The 22,594-nt window shown below is 48.9% G+C and overlaps 1 protein-coding gene across 3 annotated transcripts in view; it reads right to left on the reverse strand.

Moving 5' to 3' along the window:
• LOC103819066 (discoidin domain-containing receptor 2-like) overlaps positions 1-22,594 on the reverse strand; it is a 63,754-nt gene that overhangs the window by 22,328 nt on the left and 18,832 nt on the right. For all 3 annotated transcript variants that reach the window (XM_050980885.1, XM_050980886.1, XM_009093523.4), the window contains exons 2-6: positions 13,762-13,893; positions 9,603-9,705; positions 6,950-7,178; positions 2,152-2,299; positions 1,482-1,587 (exon numbers count right to left, since the gene is read on the reverse strand). In XM_050980885.1, the coding sequence (XP_050836842.1) occupies positions 1,482-1,587; positions 2,152-2,299; positions 6,950-7,178; positions 9,603-9,705; positions 13,762-13,825 (650 nt within the window). In that variant the 5' untranslated portion in view covers positions 13,826-13,893. The remainder of the gene's footprint in view (positions 1-1,481; positions 1,588-2,151; positions 2,300-6,949; positions 7,179-9,602; positions 9,706-13,761; positions 13,894-22,594) is intronic.

Below are 22,594 nucleotides of genomic sequence, written 5' to 3' on the forward strand. Positions count from 1 at the left end.
CCTGGATGTTGTTTATGTTCTTATGCATCCACCACCTGCATGTTGATTGAGCTGGGATTTTAGCATCATTCCCAGCTTGGGAAAAGGCAGAAGTTTTTGCACTGCTGTGAAGGACCAACAGCAAAGCTGAGCTACAGGCAGAGCCCTGGAGAACAAAAACAGACCCTATGGAAAATGACACTGTGTGTTCTGCCAACAGAGCTGGAGGTGCAGCATCTCACCATGCATGGCAGGAACACTGCTCCATCCTCTGCTGGGGGAAGCTGTGGGGAACATCCTGAAGGGAGGCACAGAAAGGCAGGAAAGTGGGAAGTGAGACCATGGGCAGCTCATGAGCCACAGCCAGGTCTAACCAGGATCATTTCTGGCACGGCCCCTGAGAAGAGTTATTGGCTCTTTTCAAGGCTGACTGGACTCTTTGCCAGGACCCTGCCTCACCCCACTCCTGAGGGGTGCAGAGCCCCTCACACAGTTTCCCAGCACTGTTCCAGAGTAGAAAATGCCAGTGTGGCACAATTCTGACCCTTCTGCAAGTCCACCCCAGGTGCCCAGGTGAGCCCTCCTGTCACTAGAGCAGGTGTACCTCCTGTCACAGGTACAGGTGCCTTTGAACTCCAAGCCAGGATTAATAGCTGGAAGAGGCAGATTCCTACTTCCAAGCCAGTTAGGCATGTGAACTAGAGGTTAAGTAGTTTCAAAGAGTCCTGGTTTAGCAGGTTGGGTTTTGTGCCTACATCTGCAGCTCCCTGATGCTCCCAGGGACCAGCTGTCCACCAGATCCAGGTTCCTAAGTCAGTGCTGGACAGCTACATGCAACACCTATTCTGTACATAAAAACCTTTTTTTTTAAAACATCCAAGCTCTACTGTGCCAGCCCAGCTTGAAGCCAACAGATGTTAATACATCAAGACATGATTACCCAGCATTTTCCAACGTCCTACAAGCATGAAGAAGTGTTTGGGTGTTGCCATAAGGTAGGAAAATCATAAAGAAAGGCTTCATAAAATCAAACCTGCTCTCCTTGTCAGGCTAGCCCTTTGTAAGTCCCTATGTGAAAGCAATCTTAGTGAGAGCAGTTCATTAGCGTAACAATCTGTTCCTGGGTGGAAAACAACTTACACCTGTATAAAATGCTTTTACACTGTTCGATAGAAAAATGGAAACTATCTCTCACAAACTCTTCCTGCACATATACACCAGGGGTTTGTGTGACCAATCCATACAGAATAACAACTTGTTACTGACCAATAAAGTGATTGGCAAGAAAGCTCCTGACCAATGGGAGTCACACACAAGGGCTGTAAAACTGAATAAAAAGGAGTTCTGTGAATAAAGAATGGGCTTTTGCCACCATGAAAAATATGGAGTCCCTTGTGATTTATTCCAATATTTGGGATACAAGGTTCCAGTGACAAATTCTTTCCAGTGAGTAGGAAAGAATCTGCACAGTGACAGAGAGAGAACAGGACAACTTCTCCCACCTGCGTTCCTGGTAGCCATCGTAGGTCGAGTCATTCAGATAAACGATGGGGAAGCCAGGAGCTGCTATTGTCCCTCCTTCAGGGATGCTGTAAGATGCCAAACCATCTGAAAAAGAAGGCCATGCACTTCAGAAATACAGCAGCAGTTCCAGGGGTGCCCTCTGCACACCTGGGGGGCAGGGGAGCCCCAGGCAGGGCTGCTGTGCTCTGCCAGGCTGGGGGGGGAGGGGGTATTCTAAATCAAAGGCAACTCTGATGAAGGGGAGAGAATGATGAAGAGGACTCCACAGATATCAGAAGGCTAATTAATTACTTCATTATACTATACACATTTCATCTAAACTGAATCTGCCAAGCACTCACTCTGCACACAGCTGCTCACACTGCACTGAATCTCGTGGCTGTCACCGACAGTCCTGACACAAACACACACACACATACACACACACACAGCTGGCCCTGATAGGCCAAAGAAACAAAACATCTTCACTTTGGATAAACAATCTCCATATTGCATTCTAGTTTGGCACAACACAGGCACAGCAAGTGATAACAATTGTGTTTTCCCTTTCTCTGAGGTTCAGAGAATGCGAATCTCAGAAATCCTTGGGAAGAACTGTGCCTTGCTTTTCTCTGTGAAGAGAAACGTGGCAGCAGGGAGGGGGCTCACCGTGCCAGACACAGCCATAGAGCTCCACCCTCATGCACACGGTCATGGGCGCCTTGGTGACGGGGATGAGGCGCACGAAGCGCGCGATGATGGGCGGCCGCAGGTCCTTCAGCACCACGTCGTAGGTGTCAGTGTTCCCTTCAATCACCTGCAGGAGACAGAGCCTGAGCTGCAACCTCTCTGTCAGAGCCCACGACATCCCTCTGGCTGCCATGGATGGCTTGAGCCTCTGTCAGGGGGCTCAGAGACCTTGGCACAGAGCTAAAGACACCTGTGCTTTTGATTTTAACCCATGGAGAAAATCACCAACTTTATGTGAAGATTTACTTTATGTGCAGATTTACTTTACGTGAAGATTTATGAGAGTTGAATTGTCACTTTTGCACCGGGGTCGGGGCAGGAACAGGTGAGAGGCAGGATCGTAGCAAAGGCAAAGAAGGCTTTAATCAAAAGAACCATGTGGTTTTTATAGAGTGGTATGATAGGTTCTATTCTATTGGCTAACTAACAGAAACATCTTCCTCACACACTGTCTTTGAGAGGAACAGAAAAATAAAGTAAAAAACACTACCTGCAAATTGTTTATAGTCAACAAGTTATCACATCTTTCTAGCTCTTTAAAACTTCTCACAAGCCACTGTGAGAAACGCTTGCCATTTCTCTCTCCCTGTCCCATGGCATCCACATTTAAGTAGAATGATAGTTTGTTGTGGTGTGATGCCATGGTTTGCTTCAGATACCCTGGATTTCTCTCTGAAGATTTCTTCCCCAGGTGTGTCAATCACCTCTCCTTCCCACACCCTGACCCCTGCTGAGCACTGTCTGTCAATCCTGGCATTCCAGAAGGGCATCGAGTGATTGGCAAAATTCAAAAGATGCCCTCCACCCCTGGAGGGACATTGGGCCATCCAGGTGTCCTTTGCCCCTTGAGACCTCCCACCCTGGTTGGTTGTCCCCCATGTTCCTTCCCTCCCCTCTCCCCGGGGTTAAGAGGAGCAGCATCCATGGGGTTCAGGAGTTCTGTTGGAGCTGGTACTGGGTTCAGAGGCTGTGGGCCAGAACAAAGCTCTGGATCCAAACCCTCCATCAGAACTGACTCCTTTCCTTCCCCATCACTTTAAACCTTCTCTGCCAAGGTGCTTCTGAGCTCCTGCATGCCTGGACTTGTCCCCACTTGCCTAGCTGCAGCATCCAGCCAGCCAAAAGTGTCTCTGAGGTGAAAACACCACCGTTGCCGCCTTTTGGTCAAGCAGCAAGGGCCAGACAAGCTCAGGCACGTCCCATCTGGCTTTTATCCCAGTAATTACCATCCCATTGGTAATTATTCCAATAATAGTTTGTCACAGGATGGAAAAGTAGAATTTTGGGGTTTTTAGAATGGGGGTTCAGAAGCCAAGATGGAGGGATTTGGGTGTGCCTCGTCCTTCTTCTTTTTCTTCTTGTCCTCCATCTTCTGCTATGATGGTGGCACTTTTGGATTGGTTTGGAGTAGAGATGGAGTAGAGACAGACTGTCTAACATAGGTGATAGGTATTGGAAAATTATTGTAAATAAAGTACACATAGTTCTCAGTATAAAAAACTAAAACCACCCTGAAGGCAATCGTGTGCCACAAACTGACCTGCCAGACAGACCTCAGCAGGTCAGAAACAGAATATTTTATTATGTTTATTTTCTGTATAGGTAACAGAAAATAAACAACCTTGAAAACCATAGCAGAGGAATCCTGACTCTTTCTTTGATTGCAGGGCTGGGAAAAAGAGACTTTCCAACACCTCGGGGTCTTCGCAACCACAGAGACTCCGAGACCTCTCCCTTTTTATTATCGAAGGGATGGCACCACAGTCAGGTTAAGAATGATTTAGTGCTCAGATAAACTTCAGTCTCAGAGGCTGTGAGACTTACAAGAGCAAGCAGTTGGCCACAGCTCAAGAGCAGTCACAACTTCTTCATTACACGACAATATGTAACTTTCTAATCCAACGGACAGCTGCCACAAAGTTTATTTTGCTTTTCTAAGCTATCACCTTTATTTACTTCTACTGCACTGTGGATACTTTTTATCTAGTGGGCTATTATCACATGTCCACAGATATGCTTCTATTACAACTTCTAAACCCTTAGCTTGCTTGCTCTACACAATTACACCCCTACATTATAAACCCTTCTCCATCTTATCAATACAGTTTCCTACCTTATAAACCCTTCACCATCTTATCAATACAGCTGCTCACTTACTTAAGGCATATTCTTACTTACTATAACTACAGTCATAACTATAAAAACATAAGTTTGTCTACTTACTGTCGCTGTACTTTATTTTACATCAATCCAAGCTTCTTCCAAGGCTGCAGGTCAAACCCTTCAGGGTCTGTGGAAGTTTCTACCTTTCCATTTCCCACACGCCCTGTTGTGGTGCTGGGCAGCAGAGTGGTGCTCCTGTACCCCCTTGTTTGGGACTGGGGAGTTCCCCAGGTGGAATCTGGGGGGAGCTGCTGCTGCTCCTCCCGTGGCTGCTGGGGTGTGAGGGGTGCTGCCACTTCACCTCCTGCCCACTGCAGACCCCCCCAAGCAGCACTGAGGGAGAAGAGAGAGGCAGCTGGGGGTGAAGGTGTGAGTGGATGTTGCAGAGAGTTCCAGTCACTGGATGAAACCCCTTCCTTCAAGGGACCCACAGGTTCCAGCAGCAGGAGTAGAGCTTGCCCTCGTCACCTGGTGGAGGATCCTGATGTCCTTTCTGCACAAGCCAACACAGTTCCAGAGGTGCTGCAGTGTTTGGTGCTGCACAGGAGGCATCTTGGACTGAGGTGCTCAGCATCATCTCAGCTACCCTATGCTGCAGTGCAGTGACAGCAGGGACCCTCAGCCTTCCCCTCAGTGCCACCATTGTCCTGGGAACTCTCCACTGTCTACTCTAACTTCCCCTCCCATCCCACAAACAGCTTTTGTAGCACACACCAAAATGTGAGGGATGGCCAATATAATGGTAACGGCAAACAGCTGATCAAAGCTCTGGGTGAGCAAATAATTCATTAACAAGATAAAAGCTGTGAGCAATACTGCACTGCAGACCCTGCTGGGACTTCCAAAGCACCTTCAGTGCAAGAAAACACCACACCCAGTACCTCTCTAGTCTGGCTTAGGTCTTCAGGCACCACAAGGCAGCCTGAGGCAGGGTGACCAGGTCAGAGGAGCGGCAGGTGAGAGTCCCAGGGCAAGTTTAACAAAGGTTATGAACACAACCCCAGCTCTGTGCTCAGGTCTGGAGACAGCAAGAGAGCTGTGGTGAGCAGGGAAGCCTCTGAATGTGGGCTCAGCACATTTCCTACTCTCTAAACTCCTTCCTCCTCAACATCCACACACCAAACGCTGCCATTAGACACCCAGAAACTCCTTAATTCCCTGCCATCCTCTCAAATTTTAAATCCCAAAGCAGGCCATCTGTTTGGCAGCTTCCAATTTAGTATCTAAGAGAAGAACACCCACGTGATGTTTGGGACTTGCACAGGCAAGTAGTAAAAAGCCACAGTTCTCCTGATTTGGGGGATCAGGTCAGGGGATGTGGACAAAGGAAGAAAACATCAAACATCCCCTCAGAAAAAAAGCATCCTTGCACCAGCTCCCCAGTAGAAGAGCTGAGAATCCTGCCCATCTTCTGAGAGGAGCAAAGGTGATGCACCTTGAGTAGCACCTCCACATCCTGCAGCTGCTGTTCCTGAGCATGCCCTTACACAGGGCCAGAAAACCCAAACTGTGTGAGAGACAAACCCAGCAGCAGTTTCCAGTCCTGGCCACTGCTGACCCCAGTGCTCCCCACGTCAGGAACAATGCAGGAACAGTGCTGCTGGATGAGACCAGATGATGCACAGCAAGCACAGAACTGAGGCAGAACCCACTGCTCCAGCAGAGCTAGGATGGAGTAGGATGCATTAATGTCTCAGGTTGCAAGGTGTAGCTGGGTGTGTGTTCTATCCCCGTCTGTCAGAGCTGGGGCAGTTATCCTCTCTTCACTGGGCAGTTTTCTTTATCTCTCCCACAGCCAACCCTCCCTCCAGGAGATCTCTGCTGTCCATGGCCAGGGAGTGTCCCTGCAGGGCTGATCAAATTCCACCATCCCATGGGGAGATGCTCCGCCCAGGGGAGGAGCCAAGCATTCCTACCTGGATCCAATCTGCCCTGGGAACAGCCCAGCAGCCTTTGCCCCCTGCATTCCCAGAGGAGCAGCTTTCTGCTGCCCTGCATTCCCAGAGGGAGAGCAGGCCCATCTCCAGCAGCCCTGGAGCTGCAGAGGAAAACTCCCCCCTTGTGCAGGATCCCTGCTCCAGCAGAACCACAGCTGGCACTGCAGGAGGGCTGAGCCCCCCTGGGATGGGACTGTGCCACCACCCTGAGCCCCCCTGGGATGGGACTGTGCCACCACCCTGAGCCCCCCTGGGATGGGACTGTGCCACCACCCTGAGCCCCCTGGGATGGGACTGTGCCACCACCCTGACACACAGGGGGTCAGGGCATGCTCTGACTCTGGCAGTGGGGTTTTTTTGTTGCTTTGTATTACTGCATTTTTATTTTAATTTCCCTAGTAAAGAACTGTTATTCCTATTCCCATATCTTTGCCTGAAAGCCCCTTAATTTCCAAATGATAACAATTCAGAGGGAGGGGGTTTGCATTTTCCATTTCAAGGGAGGCTCCTCCTTCCTTAGCAGACACCTGGCTTTCCAAACGTGTCTTTGCAAACCAGACAATTAAGCAGGATGGGAGGATGTGCCCTGCAGCCCCAGGTGCCCCAGGCTCACTCACCCTCCCTCCCTGGCGGTTCCTCCAGGAGATCCAGCGCTCCCCGTTCCGGCTGTAGTCGATGCGGTACGCGCGCGCAAACTCCTTGCCTGTGGCGCGAGCGTGCCGGCCCTGGGTGCCCACCAGGGTGATGAAGAACAGCTTGTGCAGGTCAATCTGCAGGAACTGCACATCTTCAGGCTCCAGCAAACCAGCTGGGCACCAGGCTCCATCCCCCTCTTCCCTCTGTAACCTGAGGGGAAAATGGCACACGTTAAAAGGAGTCAGGTTTCCCATGATTAATTGAGGGAACACGCGGAACTTTGAGGACTGGGAGGAAGCAACAAAACCAGCAGTGGCTACCAAATACCTCTGCCCTTTGGGATGAGGTCAGCTGAGACTCAAATCCTACAGGTTTGCCCTATACAGAACAGCTCCCCAGCCCTAGATACCTTTCATTAACTACTTGGAGCAGTTTTTCCCTCAGACATGAATTTCCACATTGATCAGAAACAACCCTGCTGCTCAGCAGGGAACTGCTGGCTGCTCTGTAGCACCTTGCTGCTCAAGTGCATCCTCACTGCTCCTAAACCCCACATGGTAAGGCTTGAACTTCTGCTTGACCACCTCCTGCAGCTCTACAAAGCTCAAAGATGAGCCATCTTAAAAATACATTTTAGCAAGGAAAGATCTGTTTGGAATTTTTCTGGGTCATTCCAATGCATATTTCCCATTTCCTGCAGTCATCAGAGCTGCTGGTGTAGGATGTTGCTAGGAGAGTGGGGGGAAGGTCTCTGCTCCTAAGCTGAACATTTTGAGAGCTGTAGTTGTGACAAATATATCTGCACACCAAAAATGTGTGGGTTTTTTAGCAACAGGGATTTCTTAGCCAACAGCAAGCCCATGAATTGCCCTTGGCTTTCAGAAAGCGACCCCATCTCCAACTGAGGGGATCAGTGAGGGCAGCAGGGAAGGTGGTACCCAGGAGGAGACACTGAAGGCCAAGGCTCAGGCCAGAGAAGATCTTAACCTCTGGCTGGTCAGCTGTTTGTGCAAGACTTTCTTACACTGGAATAACAAGTAAAGCTCTAAAAAGGCAGGAAGGGTGACTGAAGTGACAGGGACAGACATCTGCATGGGACAGCTCTGACCTCTGAACACATGAGGTCAGCTTCATGCCTTCACCCTGTGGACATCCAGCAAGGAGAGGATGGTAACAGATGGCAAGTGATGCCCAAAGTGCTTGCAGCACTGGACATAAGCCACACTCAGAGGAAAAATCTCCCAGCTTTCACACCCACAGGCCTGCTCAAACACTATTAAAAACACAGCACACAGCATCACTGCTCTACCACAGACTAAGAAAAAATAATATTTGAGCATTAGGAGAATTTTATGATTTTGGAGTGCCTGAACTGTATCATAATCAACCTGAAATTTCTGTCTCACTTGCACCAAAGCTGTAGGAATGTCTGATATCACCACTACAAACCATTCCAAGGAAGCTGACATTTATAACTCCTTTATGAAACATCAGTTAATAGCTTTGAGAGAAATTAAATGACCAAAAAAATGAAAATAAAAGCTTATATTAAAAACTGTAGGTCTCGTTGACAGTGAAGAAAATAACTGAGCTGCTTGCTTAACAATTCCTTAACTCTGCATTTCCAAGGGTTTTGAGACAGGGTGAGCACAGCCCATTTCCTCAATAGACGCTGTTGAAATGTTCACCCTTGTAAAGGATTTCCTATGATTTAGTTTAAAGCACTCCACAAGAATCCCAGGGGCCCTGTCCCTGGCTGACCTGTAAGTCACAAATCCTTTGGAGATTTATTCACAGACTGACTGAAAGATGGGCTCAGAGGCAAGCCCTGAGTCTGCAGTGCCATCCCCTGCTCACAGCAGGGCCTGCTCCAAGACTGCCCTGTGTTCCTCAAGGCCTGGTACAGCCAAGTCCCCAAACACTGAGACATCATCACCACCTCTCTGCGTCCCCCTCCCACCACCTCATCCTCATGGAGAAGGATTTTTTCCTTTAATATTTAACCAGAATTTCCTGTATCACAGCTGTGCCTATTGCCATGGCCTCCTGGCCTTTCACTGTGCACTACCCAGACTGAATACAACAGCAGCAAACAAGGTTTTAAGGGTGGGGGATCTTCTTCCTCCACCACACATGGGGTATCTAGGGGAAAAAAGTGTAAGAATGTGCTCTTTGTTGACAGAGTGACAAAACTGTCTTTTGTCTTTTTAAAAGGGAAAAAAGCTCAAAAGTTTTTCTCTTTAATTAGCAAAAAAGACACCTCATAGGACTTAAGGGACTTCACTTCAAACTTCAGGATTGCTAATTAGGCAGGAGCTAAAAAGTTTCACCTGAGCAATTTACTAGGGAAAAAAAGAGAACAAAAAAACTAATCACTTTTGTGAAGTGTTTTACTATGAACAAAAATCTCTTGCACCTAGCTTAGTTTTTCTCTGTAAACAGTTTTGTTATTTTGCCTTTTACTAAAACTTTTGTTTCAAACACTACCAAAAAAGCCATCCTGCTAATTTCATGCCTTCTAAAGCAGCTGAGCTATCTTAAGTGTGATATAGATCTCAAAAAGCTTATAATCCCTGGCTGGAGGAGACCCTTATATCATAAAAGGAAGAAATTTGCAGTCAGAGGTGAACCCACCGTGCATACTGGGGCCCTGTGGAGTCGTACCACTGGCTGGAAGCAGTGATGTCCTCGTCCCTGATGGTGCCCTCGTGCATCCCCAGGGGGTAACGACAGATGGCTGCAAAGGGCAACACAGGCAAGCAAAGGTCAGCACTCATCCCTTTTAAAATCACCAGGCAAGTTTAATTAAAAGGCTATCACGCCCAGAGAATAAACATGGTAATGCTAAAATGCAAGAAGAATGCAAAAAAAAAAAAAGGATTAAATACATCATAATTATCACAAATTGAAATTATAAGTGATGCACGACACTAACAGTATCATTCAGCAGAGCCCAGCAAAGCAAAAGCTTTACAAAGAAATATTTTAAGAGCATGAAATCCCAAACTATATTATTGTTACTGTGGAATGGGCCCATTTTACAATGGCAAATTACTCATCAATAATGATGTGACATAAAAAGGAAGCTTTTGTTCAAGATTTTTCTTCCCCTGGAACAAAGTGGATGCTTGACTTGTGCTCAAATGGGAACAGTTATTACCCTCACCAGTTCAGATACAGGGGAGAAGTTAAACCTCTATTACAAATGAGAGAAGTCATGGCAACATTTGCTCTGTCCTGCCACTGCAGGCTGCAGTTCCCATCTGACCCTGAGCCCCTTTCCATCCATCCTGCCTCATCCCAGCCTGCTCCAGCCTCCAGCCTCAACGGGAGCCAGCATTTCACCCAGCATGGGAATGCTCTCAAACCTGGTGCCTCCAGGGAGCACAGTCACACCTGGCTCAGGCCATGCATCTCCAAAAGCTCCCCACACCAGTTCCCTGCAGATGCAGCTGACAAATCCCAGCTGGCTCGAGGTTCTCTCTCCTGACAGAAGTCTTCAAATATGTCCTGGAATATCAGAGATGTCTGGGAAAACTCTCAATCTGAATGTATTCCCTGCCAGCCACAGGAACAGTTCTGGCTGCCTCTCCCTCAGGCAGGGCTGCCCTGGGTGTCCTCCTGGGTTCCCAAAATCCCAGCTGGGCTGGGTTGGAAGGGACTTGGAGATGATCTCCTGCCACCCTCATACCACACCTGGATACAGCTCAACAGAAGCTGCACTTCAAGGGTCCTCCTGGGTCCCTTCCAACTCAGGAGATTCTGGGATTCCATGAAATCCATTAAGCAGGCTCAGAAGCTACAAGACAAGACAGAGGCATGAAAACCACCTTGCTGTTATCACTACACAGAATAGAGCACCTCAGGCTGAATCACTGCCTGACAGATCTGATGTAGAAATGTTTGCAAACAGAGAGTGGGGCTTCAACAGGGGGTGCCTGCAGCTGTTGGGCACTGGATCAGTGAATGTTTGATGTGCTAAGTATTCCTAAATCATTGGGTAAAGGAGTTGGCTAGTGAGGTGACAGCATTCACTAATGATATCAGGTTATTTCATATTTGAAATATTCAATATTTTCAAAATTCAATATTTAAATAGTAATAAATATTAAATATGTATTTAATGAATTTAGTATTTAATATTGTTACATATAAAATATTTAAATTATTATCTTTTAATGCTTTAATATATTTTATTATTTTTAAATAGTGGGAAGACCTACAAAACAAACTAGAATTAGCATTACAACACTGCCTGTACTCATGGCCAGATGCCAGGTAGATAAGGAATAGAGCTCTTGCTCCTTCCTTCCATCATCAAAAGGCAGAGAAGGCAACACAGATGATGAAGGAAAGATCTGCAGCTTCATCTTTACAAAAGGGATTACTGAAATATGACGAAGATAATTTATATTGAACAATAGATATCCTTGCTGTCTCTCAGAACACCAGAACCAGGATGATTCAAAAGGTCAGGTATGAGTTCAAAAAAAGAATATAAATCCTTAACCTATTAAACACTCCAATGCCACAGTTTTCCATGAGTTCAACAAACCAGCTGAAGAAACTCACGGCCACCACAAGCAAATAAATGCCCAAGAGGTGGCTCTGGAAGCTGCAATGAGCTGAGGGTATCCCTGGGGTAAAGCTCTGCTGAGTGCCAGCCCAGCCAGAGCCAGAGGGATGGGGCCAGACCACTGAGCTGAGGGGCCCTGGTACCACAGGGTGACAAGCAGCTTCCCCTCAGGGGAGCTCTGAGTGTGGTGTGTCCCTCCCTGGATTCAATCAGCCAGACAGCAGTGGAGAGGTCTCTACGTGACACATGGATGGCACCTGGACAAACCAACATTCAGCCTGGGGTTGGTCAAGGGGCCTGAATTCCCTGCAGGAAACTGGTGCCTGCTGAAAGGCAGCCAGGAGCCCCAGGCACTGCTCCCACACTGCACAACCAGCTTATCTGGGGAGCCAAACCTGCCCTGGCTGTCTTCATCTCACCTGTCCCACCACAGCCCAGCACACCCTGATGCTATGGGTAAATGCACAGAGATGTTCCAGAAGGGTGGGGTCAGCACTGAGAGCAGAAAGTGCTTTTTGGTCACACCTTATTTAAAGGTCAGACACACACTGGCCAGCAATGCCAGATGCAGAGCTGCTTGGGGAGGACTCTGGGGGACAGAGTCTTCGTGCAAACCTGCACAAAACCCATTTGTTCACAGCCCCAGGGCTGGCAGCAGAACCCCGAGTGTCTTTGGCATTGAGGGATGTACTCTGAGGGTGGCCACAGCTCTCACCAAAACCAGCAGCACGAGGCTCTCACCAAATGCACCTATTTTGAGCAAAACCATCCTAGGTTCTGTTCAGGTGCCACCAGGACCATTTACTGGGTACTCAGGAGACCCAGAGAGGTGGCCCAGCCTGTCTGTCAGGGAAGCAAGACAAGAGGACTCAGCAGGACCCTGCTGCACAGGTCTGAAATCAGCCCCCAAGCAGCTCCTGTGGGTTTTGAAGCAATGAGGACATGCTTCAGGCTGATCCTGGAGCAGACCAGGAGGTCAGGATAAGCCATGGAGCCTGTGGCATCAGAGCCACCAGCTGGGCCACGGGGCTGGAACCTGTCTGGAACCAACGTGCTGGGGGAAATTCAGGGCCAGCCCCAGGCAGAGGCAGCAGAGCAGCTGGGGGAGCTGAGGAAGCAAAGCTGCCTGAGGATGTCACAGGCAGAGCTGAGAGGTGTGGGGGGGTTATTTCTTGTTGTCATTCCTGCACAATCATAGAGCTGTGCTCAAGAGCCCAGCCACCTCCCTGGAGCTGGTGTGGAAGAGCTGCTCCTGCACCAACCACCATCCAAAGGAACCTGCACAGGGCTGGCCCTGCTGCCTTCCCTCTCCTCTGTGAGGTTTGACACCAGAAGCAGATGACAGCCCCAGTCCCAGGCTGGGTGTGTGGTGCAGGGAATGCCGTGCAACAGGGAGCACAGGAATGCTGCTGAGCTCCCACACAACCCTCACTTCACTTCTGGCTGCTTGCAGCACAACCTCAAACCTCTGCAAACATCCACAGGCCAGAGCAGGGTCAGAGCCAGCCACAAAGGGCTCCAGACAAACAGAGCCAGCCCCAGCAGAGCCAGCACAGGCCCTCAGGGCAGCACTGCTGCCTCCACACCTTCAGCCAAGCTGGAAAAGGATGAAACTCATTTGTTTAAAACACCTCATTACAGGAATTTTTGCAACAAATTGCAGACCATTATCTTACTCATCTCCATCATGACTGTCTCCTGCCAAGTGCTGTAGGAAAAGAGATCCTGCCCTCCATAGGGACTCAGGCTCATATCCCTGTCTCTACCCCGTCTTTGTGCCAGGTAAGGTTCACATCTGTCCTTCCACACTTCTCTCTCCAGAATGCCCCTTGCTGGCAGGACAGCTGGGGCTGATGCTTTGCTAACTGGAAATTTGTTTTCCACAGCGAGCACAGAACCTCTGAGCCAGTCTGGAGTGAGGTTTGCTCTGCAGGCCACACAGCCAACGTGCTGGGGGAAATTCAGAGCCCAAGACAGGCCTGGGTGGGCAGAGAAAGGAGGATGTCCATGTGTCTGGACCTTCCTGGGACTGGCAGGAGTATCCCAGTCCAGCACAGCTGCCCAGGAATATCTCAGTCCAGAAGACATTTGGGAAATATGTCAGTGATTATCTCTACATGCAGCCCTCACACTCACTCCCCAGGAGAGGCAAAGAAGGGAGAGAAGGAGCACACAGAAGGTGGGAGAGGAGTCCCCTCCCAGCCTGGCAGCTCCTACCAGGGTTGACTTCGGAGCCAGAGGGCTCAGGCAGGGAGGCCAGCAGCAGCATGCAGAAGATCATGGTAGCAACTGGAGGTGCTGCACAGGGTCAGACGAGTCCTTCAAAGGCAGCAGCTGCCATCTACATCTCTGAAAGACAAAGCAAAGAGAGAGGGTGAGTCCTCCAGAGACAGGACTGCTCTGTGCTGCAGGGTTGCTCTGTGTCATTGCCTCGTGATGGGCTGGGCAATCTTCCCTGCCTTCAAGAGTGCCTTTGACCTCAGCCCTGCTCTGCTCATCACCAGATCAGAGGCTCAGAGAGGAACCAATGATCACTTGACTGTCCACACCACCCCTAAAGCTCCCAGTGCAATCCATCTTCCAGGCCCTCAGCTGCCACAGCTCCTGGGGGGATGGATGCACCCTTTTAACTGCAATTAAACAAGTCCAATGCAAAGTAATTCCACCCTCATCAACACTTCACTTTCCTTATTAAATGAACAAATAGTGAAACTGCAGCTACAAATGAACCTGGGCAGCCCAACCAGGTTTCCCAAGCAGGCTTTATTCACCTAAACCTTGGCACCAAGTAGCCAAGTGGGCACCTTGGAACTTGACACACAAAGGTCCACAGCAGGGTGAAAATCTCTCCCTGCACGTCCACACTGCTGCCAAAAGTGCAGGTGCACTCCCACAGGTGAGCACACTTCATTTCCTGTTTGGAAACAAGGAAAATAGCAAAGGCCTAAACACTGGCAACTTCATTGGAAAGCCACGATAACACCTAAAGGAACAGGAGGACAGATCAGCAGTTTTCTGAATTCTTTGTGCCCACATTCACTACAAAGAGCCTTGGGAGGCTCCATCCTGCAGGATAATTTTACAGAAGGCAGGTTAGAGGCTCTGTCTCATAATGGAATGCCAGGAGAAAAGAAAACAGAACAAATCAATAAATGTAAAGTTGCCAGGACCCGAAGCTGTTTGCTCAAGAATCCTCAGAGTTTTAGTAAAAAGGCAACACTGAATATTGGGATTTGTTAGTGAAGAAGGAGAGGCTGTAAAAGGGCCCACCATTGTGCCAGTGCACGCATGCATGCATGCAGGAGCATCGGATGCCATTAGCTCAGAGACTGGTAACAAAAGGCTCTTTTTCCACCCAACATAATTAAACCGTACAAGTCACAGCCCTGAGCTGCCGTGGATACCCAAGGAACACAGCTCCTTATACCCAAAGGTAAAACCTTTGGCTTGGGAAATCCCCCAGCTGCAGATTGCTGGACACCCAGAAGCTAAATTGGGGTTAGAATCACTGGAGCTTGCCCTGTTTTTATTCTCTTTCCTAAGGATATGCTATTGGCCATTGTCCCTGCTGGATTCCATCAGAAAAGATGGCTTTGAGCCTGAAAAACAACTGAGGGCCTTCTTGGGAAGGGAGCCAAACACGCAGGCAGGAGGGGGAGTTAATGCTGGGTGGCTGTGCCCAGCCAGGCAACCAAAAAACTCCTTAAAATCACCAGGTCCCTCCTGCTCCAGCCTCCTCCTGGCTCCCTGCACGAGCACCCTGGCCAGGGCTGTGATCCTGTGGCCTCCCCTGTGGGGAGCCTGCAAAAGCAAAGCACAAGCCCAGCTCTCAGCAGGAGGGTCTGGTGACCACAGAAGAGGTTTTGACCAAACACTCTGCAGCTGTTTGTGCATCCCAGGCCACCCTTTCCTCCTGGAATGGAAGGAGGTGAATCAAAGCATCCTCAGATGAGGTCCAGGAACAAGCAGGAGGAGTGGATGGCATCTCCTAGCATTCCCAAAGGAATTCAATGGGGAAGATGCAAAGCCAATAATGGGGGCAATATCTGATGCTTGAAGAAATAAGAGGCTGGGAAGCGTGATTTCATTTTTCTGGCTCCAAAACAATGGTAGAGCTTTTCTCTTTGCCTCAGAGTTAATCTGAGAGATCTCAGCCCCAGCAGCCTTCCCCAGGAGCACACGCAGCTCTGGTTTGGACCAAACAGAATTTGGTGATGAAACCACTTAGCAGAAAGAATTGCTGCTGAAAACACACTGATTCCTACTGTCCCAGGGCAGACTGCAACTCCCCCAGAGAAGAGACTTTGTGTACTCAGCTGGAAGGAGACTTTGTAGAGAAGTTTTGGGGCAAAGTTTGAAGACAGTCTTGGTGGGTGTTAATTTATGCAGGTGATTTGCTCAGGTGTCCTGGGAGCTCCCAAAGCAGGGCCTGCAAAGGGAACTGCAGGGAATTCAGCACTGGGGGAGACAGACCTGCCACAGGACCTGATAAAAGGGACATGTCACCAACACCAAGGCTTTAACTTGAGCCACCTTCCTGCAGGAGGTGATGGGAGCTCAGCAGAGACTTGTGGTGGTGCCCTGGCCATGACCCAGATCAGCTGCACCACAGGCGTGAAGTCTGGGATAGATCCTTCCTGTGGGTACCCAAGCTGAACCAGACTCTTGTTGGATTAAGGGCTTTTTTGGCCTAGAGATGGGGCAACTGAGAGGTGTTTTAAAAACTTTTATTCTATTTTTAGTCTCATGTGAAGGGTGATACAATACAGATGTTATAAGTCACGCCATAACAATCAGAAGCTAATTATTTTGTAATTATATTATTAACATTTCTTAACCTATCAGTTTTAATCACACTATGCTATAAATACCTTAAAAACCAATCATCTAAAATGACCCCTACTAGTGAGTCCTACAATACATATTTCATATTTCTATTTCTCTAAAGTGTCTAATCTTATTTACAAAGCCACCCTTTGCAACTTGTTTCTAGTTCCGTTTCTCTCTCAACAGTGTCTGTCTTATTCTATAGTATTTTTAAGTTAATATTTCTTATCTCAAAGTCTACATACTATGTAAACTTTCTATCAGGTTTTAAGAATTTTCAACAAATTCATTTGCCACTGACCAGAGCTGCAACTTGTTGAGGAGGCCCTGGAAGGAGAACAGCAGCTTGGAGACATGTCCCAGGTGACTTCTGAGCTGCATGTTTAAAACTTCCCAACAAGGAGCCCTCAAATGGCCAATGACACCACATACAGACTGCACACCCCCATCCTCCCTCCAGAGCCTGGCAAACTGTGTGAGCTTCAGGCTGGCTCCACCAAAGCACACAGGGATTTCTCTCTAACTTGTCCAGGAAGAAGGAGAAGGATGCCTGGGAAGCACTGAAACAGGGACTGTGGTTCGGTTGAGGGCCCAAGCCCCACTGCTGGAACAAGACAGAAATGAGAGCAGCCCCAGACAGCAGTAAGTGTTCAAATGCCTCCATCTCCCATCTGGTCCAAAAGCCCAGCAAAGAAGGATCAAGAGCAGGCATCATCCCCACTCTGCATCAGCACAGCACTCACAGCCCAGCTGGGATCGGCTGCAAGCCCTGTCAGGAGCTCACCTTGACACTTAACAGGAGGAGTTTCCTTTGACAGAGTAGTTGTGCTGTGCCCCGTCCTCTCAAAATGACAGCAGCCACCAGTGTCACAGCAGCTGAATAAATACACCACAAACAGCTCCACTGTCTCATCTGAACAAGCACCACAAGGTAAGAACCCATTTGTTTTATGACACCTTTTGTACTGCCACAGAGCCAGTCACATCATCACCACATTCAGGTGGTTAAATAAGGATGTAAAACATCAGGAGGAAAGAAGGAATGAGGTGTGGTGACCAGGGAAGTCACACAGCAATGCCCAAGCACCACTTCAGCTCCTGCCACCCAGCCAGCAACCAGTGCTGGAGAAAAGGTGCAAACTGGGGGGCACAGACAGGAGCAGTGCCACCCTGAGAACCAGGGGTTTCTCAGGACCTGATGGGCACATGGACCTCTGCAGGTCCACAAAAATAGCATGGCTTGGGGGAACTGCAAGCCAGAATTGGAAGATGCAGTCATAGAGGCCAGCCTGGCCTCCAGGAGAGGAAAGGAAAGCTCCAGAGCTGATCTAGAGCTCACCTGTCAGCAGCTCTGTGCCTAAAAAAGCTGGCTTTGAATTGGGCCCTTGCCTCAAGGGTATCCAAGACAAGCAGGATGAATCCTCTCTGGATGTGTCTCCATTGCTGACAGAAGAAAAGGCTGGTCTGGACTAGTCCTGTCTTCCCCAGTTTGGTATCATGAATTCTCACCTTTGTGTGTGGCAGAGGTGAACTATTTCCAGCAGTGCAGCCCTGCCCAGGCACCTCAGCAGCTGGTTCAGGCTCTGCTGGGTTTGTTTTTCCCACACACTTGGTTCCCAGTGCTGAATCACCAAAGTGCCTGTCAGTGAGTCCTGGGAGAGGAGATGTACAGAGGGAGCAAACAATGCCATTTCTCAGCTCTCCCCACAGCAGCTGTAGTGCTAAGCAGGGTCAGCAAGAGTGGTTTTCATCCTCTAGAGGGTGAAACATTTAGGAGCAGGTTCAGCCCCACTCAGGAGCTCCAGCTGCAGAAATCACTGTTTGAAGAACTACTGATGTTGGTTGGTGCTGAGTCTCAATCTCATCCAGGAGTAGACTGGATTGCCAAGTTGCACACTTCTCAGAGCTAGGACACACTGGAATTACTACTAAATATAACCCTCTACTACTAAATACAACCAAGCCATGCTGCTTGTGCAGGAGCCCTGTGAAGGACTGCTCGGGAATCATCTTAGTAAGGACTTTTCCTGTGTAAATCTTTCAGCTCCATTAGTCCTTTGTTGTACTCATGCCTATCTTCCCACTCCCCCCCACACACATACACACCAAAAGTGCCAAAACTACAGCACAAGACTGAAACCAGTAAAAACAGGATTAGCAACATCCTCTGAGAGGCAAGAAAGTGTTAAACTCTGTTCCCAGGCCCGACTGGATCAAGTTGCTAATTGCTAACAGCTGGCTGCAGGAGAATAAAATCCTGTTACAATCATTGGGAGAGTGGAAAAAAAAAAATCTACTTGTTGAAAAACTCACCGAGAAATGCAAAAGAGGGCACTTTTCCCCAATAAACCCAGCAGATACCATGCCTGAAAAGCCAGTCCATGCCTCCACAGAGGAGCAGCTGGCTGTGACTCAGGGCACAGCAAAGGCTCAGCAAGCACAGGAGGGAGCTGTTCTTCAGTGATGTGCATGAGGAAGGTGGGACTTGGAGCTCCTCCAGGCCCTGCTCTCCCTCCAGAGATCCATTACAGAGGTCTGGCATGTTTGCAAGCCTCTCTAGATCCCAACTGAAACAGGCATTTGTTTTAACTGGTTCCTTTGCAGATCATTATCCCAGAGTGGGACCTGAGGGTTTGCTGCAGGAATCCCATTCCAGATGCCCAGAGCCACGCCAAGAAACTCCTCAAGACACAGAGAGTATCACACACAGAGCTCTGTGTACAACAGGAGGGACTATCCTGAATCAAAGCATCCTCAGATGAGGTCCAGGAACAAGCAGGAGGAGTGGATGGCATCTCCTAGCATTCCTAAAGGAATTCAGTGGGGAAGAAGCAAAGCCAATAATGGGGGCAATATCTGATGCTTGAAGAAATAAGAGGCTGCGAAGTGTGATTTCCATTTTTCTGGCTCCAAAACAATGGTAGAGCTTTTCTCTTTGCCTCAGAGTTAATCTGAGAGACCTCAGCCCCAGAAGCCTTCCCCGGGAGCACATGCAGCTCTGGTTTGGACCAAACAGGATTTGGTGATGAAAACGTTTTGCAGAAAGAATTCTGATCACTTTTTAAAATGTTCTGCTTAGTTTACAATTCAAATACTGGCACAAGACTGAAAAAACAGAGCAGGGCTGCTGGCCAGAGAACATGGCCACCCACTCCAGCAGAACCACTGGAGGGTGAAGGATGGATCAAGCCATGCTGCTTGTGCAGGAGCCTCATGAAAATAGGGCAACAAATTTCCCCTTAAGGGAGCTCTGAGTGTGGTGTCTCCCTCCCTGGATTCAGTCAGCCAGGCAGCAGTGGAGAGGTCTCTATGTGACACGTGGATGGCACCTGGACAAACCAAGTGCCAACAGTGACACCAAAATTCATTGTGTCAGAGTAACCGGGGAGCTGGACAGGGCCAGCAAGATCCTGGCATGAAGTGCAAGGCTGCAAAAGGAGATTTGGGGTTTAGGCACCAACAGAGGTGGTTAGAAAGAGGAAAAACCCATTGCAATGTTTGGAACACGGTGGGGGACATTGGGCAGAAATAGTGACACCTCTAAGTGATGTCCAGAGCAGCAACAAGGCTGACAGATAAAAGCAAACAAATTTTAGGTGAAAAGGTTGGGTTAATCAAGATACACGTGAGAAGTAAGTAACAGGAACAGGGAAATTGAGACAGGAATAGGCTCCAGCATCATCTTTGAGGAGGCATTGGGAAACCTGTCACAACAGACACAAGTGTGGGACCAAAAGGACAACATTCAGGAGTGGCACTTGGGGTGGGACAGGGACACCACAGAGCTGAGTCTGAGGAGTGGCAGAAGAATGGGAACACCAAGGACTGGGTGTACTTCGTGGTTCACGCTCCTGAGACAGGGATATAGGCCTGCCCTGAGGCTGAGGAGGGTTTGAGCCTTGTTTTCCATGTTGTAGCCAAACATCTTAATGGGGTTATGAAGACAGTGACACCTCACTCCTGCTGGATTTTAGGAGAAAAACAGCATTGCAGTCACCCACACCACAGCATTTAGCACTGGGAGGAGCTTCTGCCCATGGACTCAAACATGAGGCAGTGCCTCACCCACAGCCCAGAGAGATGCTGCTATTTCTGCCTAAGACCAATTAATCCTCCAGCATTTTCCCACTGCTTGTCAGGCAGTCCTACAGGAGTGGGATGTCCTCAGTTTGTGAAACTGCCCAGAGCACTTCTGTCACACAACCAGACTTGGGGATAAATGAACATGTAATTTAACATGAAAATGTAATTTAATCCATCCAAGTAACAATGCCAAAATTAGAAACCATTAGAAAGATAAAGCCAAAGATAAGGAAATGTAAATTCACTGCACTACAAAGTGGGTTTTAGCTCAGCTAAACCAAAACCAAAGTTTCCCCCCAGACCAAGGCACAGGAAAACTCTGTGCTCATCTCAACCAAGGAACCTGGAAGCTCTTCCCATGACCCAGCCAGGCCTGCCAGGGCCCTGCTCAGGACATGGCCATTTCCCAGGAGCCCCCCACCCAGCATCAGGGGCAGGGGAGCCTCCAGCATCCCTCCAAAATACACATCCCCTCAACTGCAGAGGATCCAGTTCCCAGCTCCAGGCTCCAGTACCACTGTTTCTGTAGGACAGAAGTGGCAGGAAAACAAGATTGTGCACAAGCCAGCAGTTCCAAGTACCTCCCTTGTCCCTGCCCCAAGCAGCAGTGTCCCTTACTGTCCCTTTCCAGAGCTTCCTTCCCACCCTGACAGGCCCAAAGAACACCCAGCACACTGACATTTTCACTGCTCCTAAACACTGGCATCTCTCTCCAGCTTTTTTCTTTTTTTTTTTTAACAATCCTTAAAATACATCAACTAAAAGTCAGCAATAGTTCTCTCAAGACCTGCAATCTTGCACTGCAAAGTCTCACATAGCAACCATCCCCAGGACATGTTAACCACAGAGATGACAGATGGGGTATTAAGAGCACTCAATCTAAACCACCTTCCTCCCTCCCTGTTCTCAGGAGGCTCCACCATAACCTTTTACTTAACTGTGCTCTAACTTGCACTCAGAAGGAGATCAGGTTGCTGAGCTGCAGAATTATTTGGGCTGGAGGAGATCCCCAGGAGAGCATCTAATCCCAGCTCCTACTCCAAGCAGGGTTAGCACCAATTTCAGAGCAGCCTGCACAGGGCTTTGTCCAGCTGTGTCTTAAAATCCCCCAATGATGGAGGTTCCCCCCACCTCTCTGGACAACCTCTCCCACTGCTCAGCTGTCTGAAGAAGGAAAACTTTATCCCTCTTTATCCCAAGGCAGAAACTCCTGTTATCTCATTGACCATCACTGTCAATCCTCCTGCTATGCACCTCCTTGATAATCTTGGGTATTCCAGAGACTCCTCTTGAGGAGGCTTGGGTATTCCAGAGCCTACTCTAGCTGAACCCCCCCTAACTCCACCAGCCTGCTCAGAGAACCAAGATTCAGTATTAATTTACTTAATATTTTCTCCCAAGTTCCTTCCTAGTGAGACAGAGGCTCCCTCCAGGCAGTGAGGCAGCTCCAGGCAGATTTTGCCATGATTCCCACTGGCTTGTTCACAGGGAAACCAGGGAATAGCTGAGTTTGTCCCACACTGATGTCAGAGCACAGCTCCTCACCCTGTGCTTACAGAGAGCAGGGATCACATTCCCCCACTGGCGCCTATTTTTGAGGGGTATCAGGTGGCACTTTCTAAATCAGCTCATTGAACACAGCACTGACCAGCAACAGGGAGACTGAGACTGCCACCCTGGCACAGGGCAGGGCTGGGGACAAGGATCAGAGCCCCCCACAATGCCCAGTGGGTGTTTCTCAGCTCAGAGCCCACCAGCAGTGCTGAGGCAAGCAGGAAAGAATGAAGGACACGCCAGGGATCAGCCCCCTGCCCAGGGGATCCAACACAGCCCTGCTCCCATAGCAAAGCCTCCTCTGCTTCCTGGGAGCAGCAGCCTTTGGTCCACAGCAGAGTTGCATCCCTCAGGATCCAGGTTTATGGTGCCAGTGCAGCTATCCTTGGCAACCAGTGCAAGAATCTCATTAAACCCACAATTTGAGCTGGTTTTTTTGGACATGATCTGCTTTCCATCAGAGCACAGGGATTGCTGAGCATGCTCCTTCTTTAACGTGGCAGAGGCTGGTCTGCACTGCCTGCTGGTTACCTGCTCCCTTCTCCATCTTAAAACACTGCTACAACATTTATGTTTTCCCAAACTT

The sequence above is a fragment of the Serinus canaria genome, chromosome 17 (assembly GCF_022539315.1).
Source record: "Serinus canaria isolate serCan28SL12 chromosome 17, serCan2020, whole genome shotgun sequence".
Taxonomy (NCBI): domain Eukaryota; kingdom Metazoa; phylum Chordata; class Aves; order Passeriformes; family Fringillidae; genus Serinus; species Serinus canaria.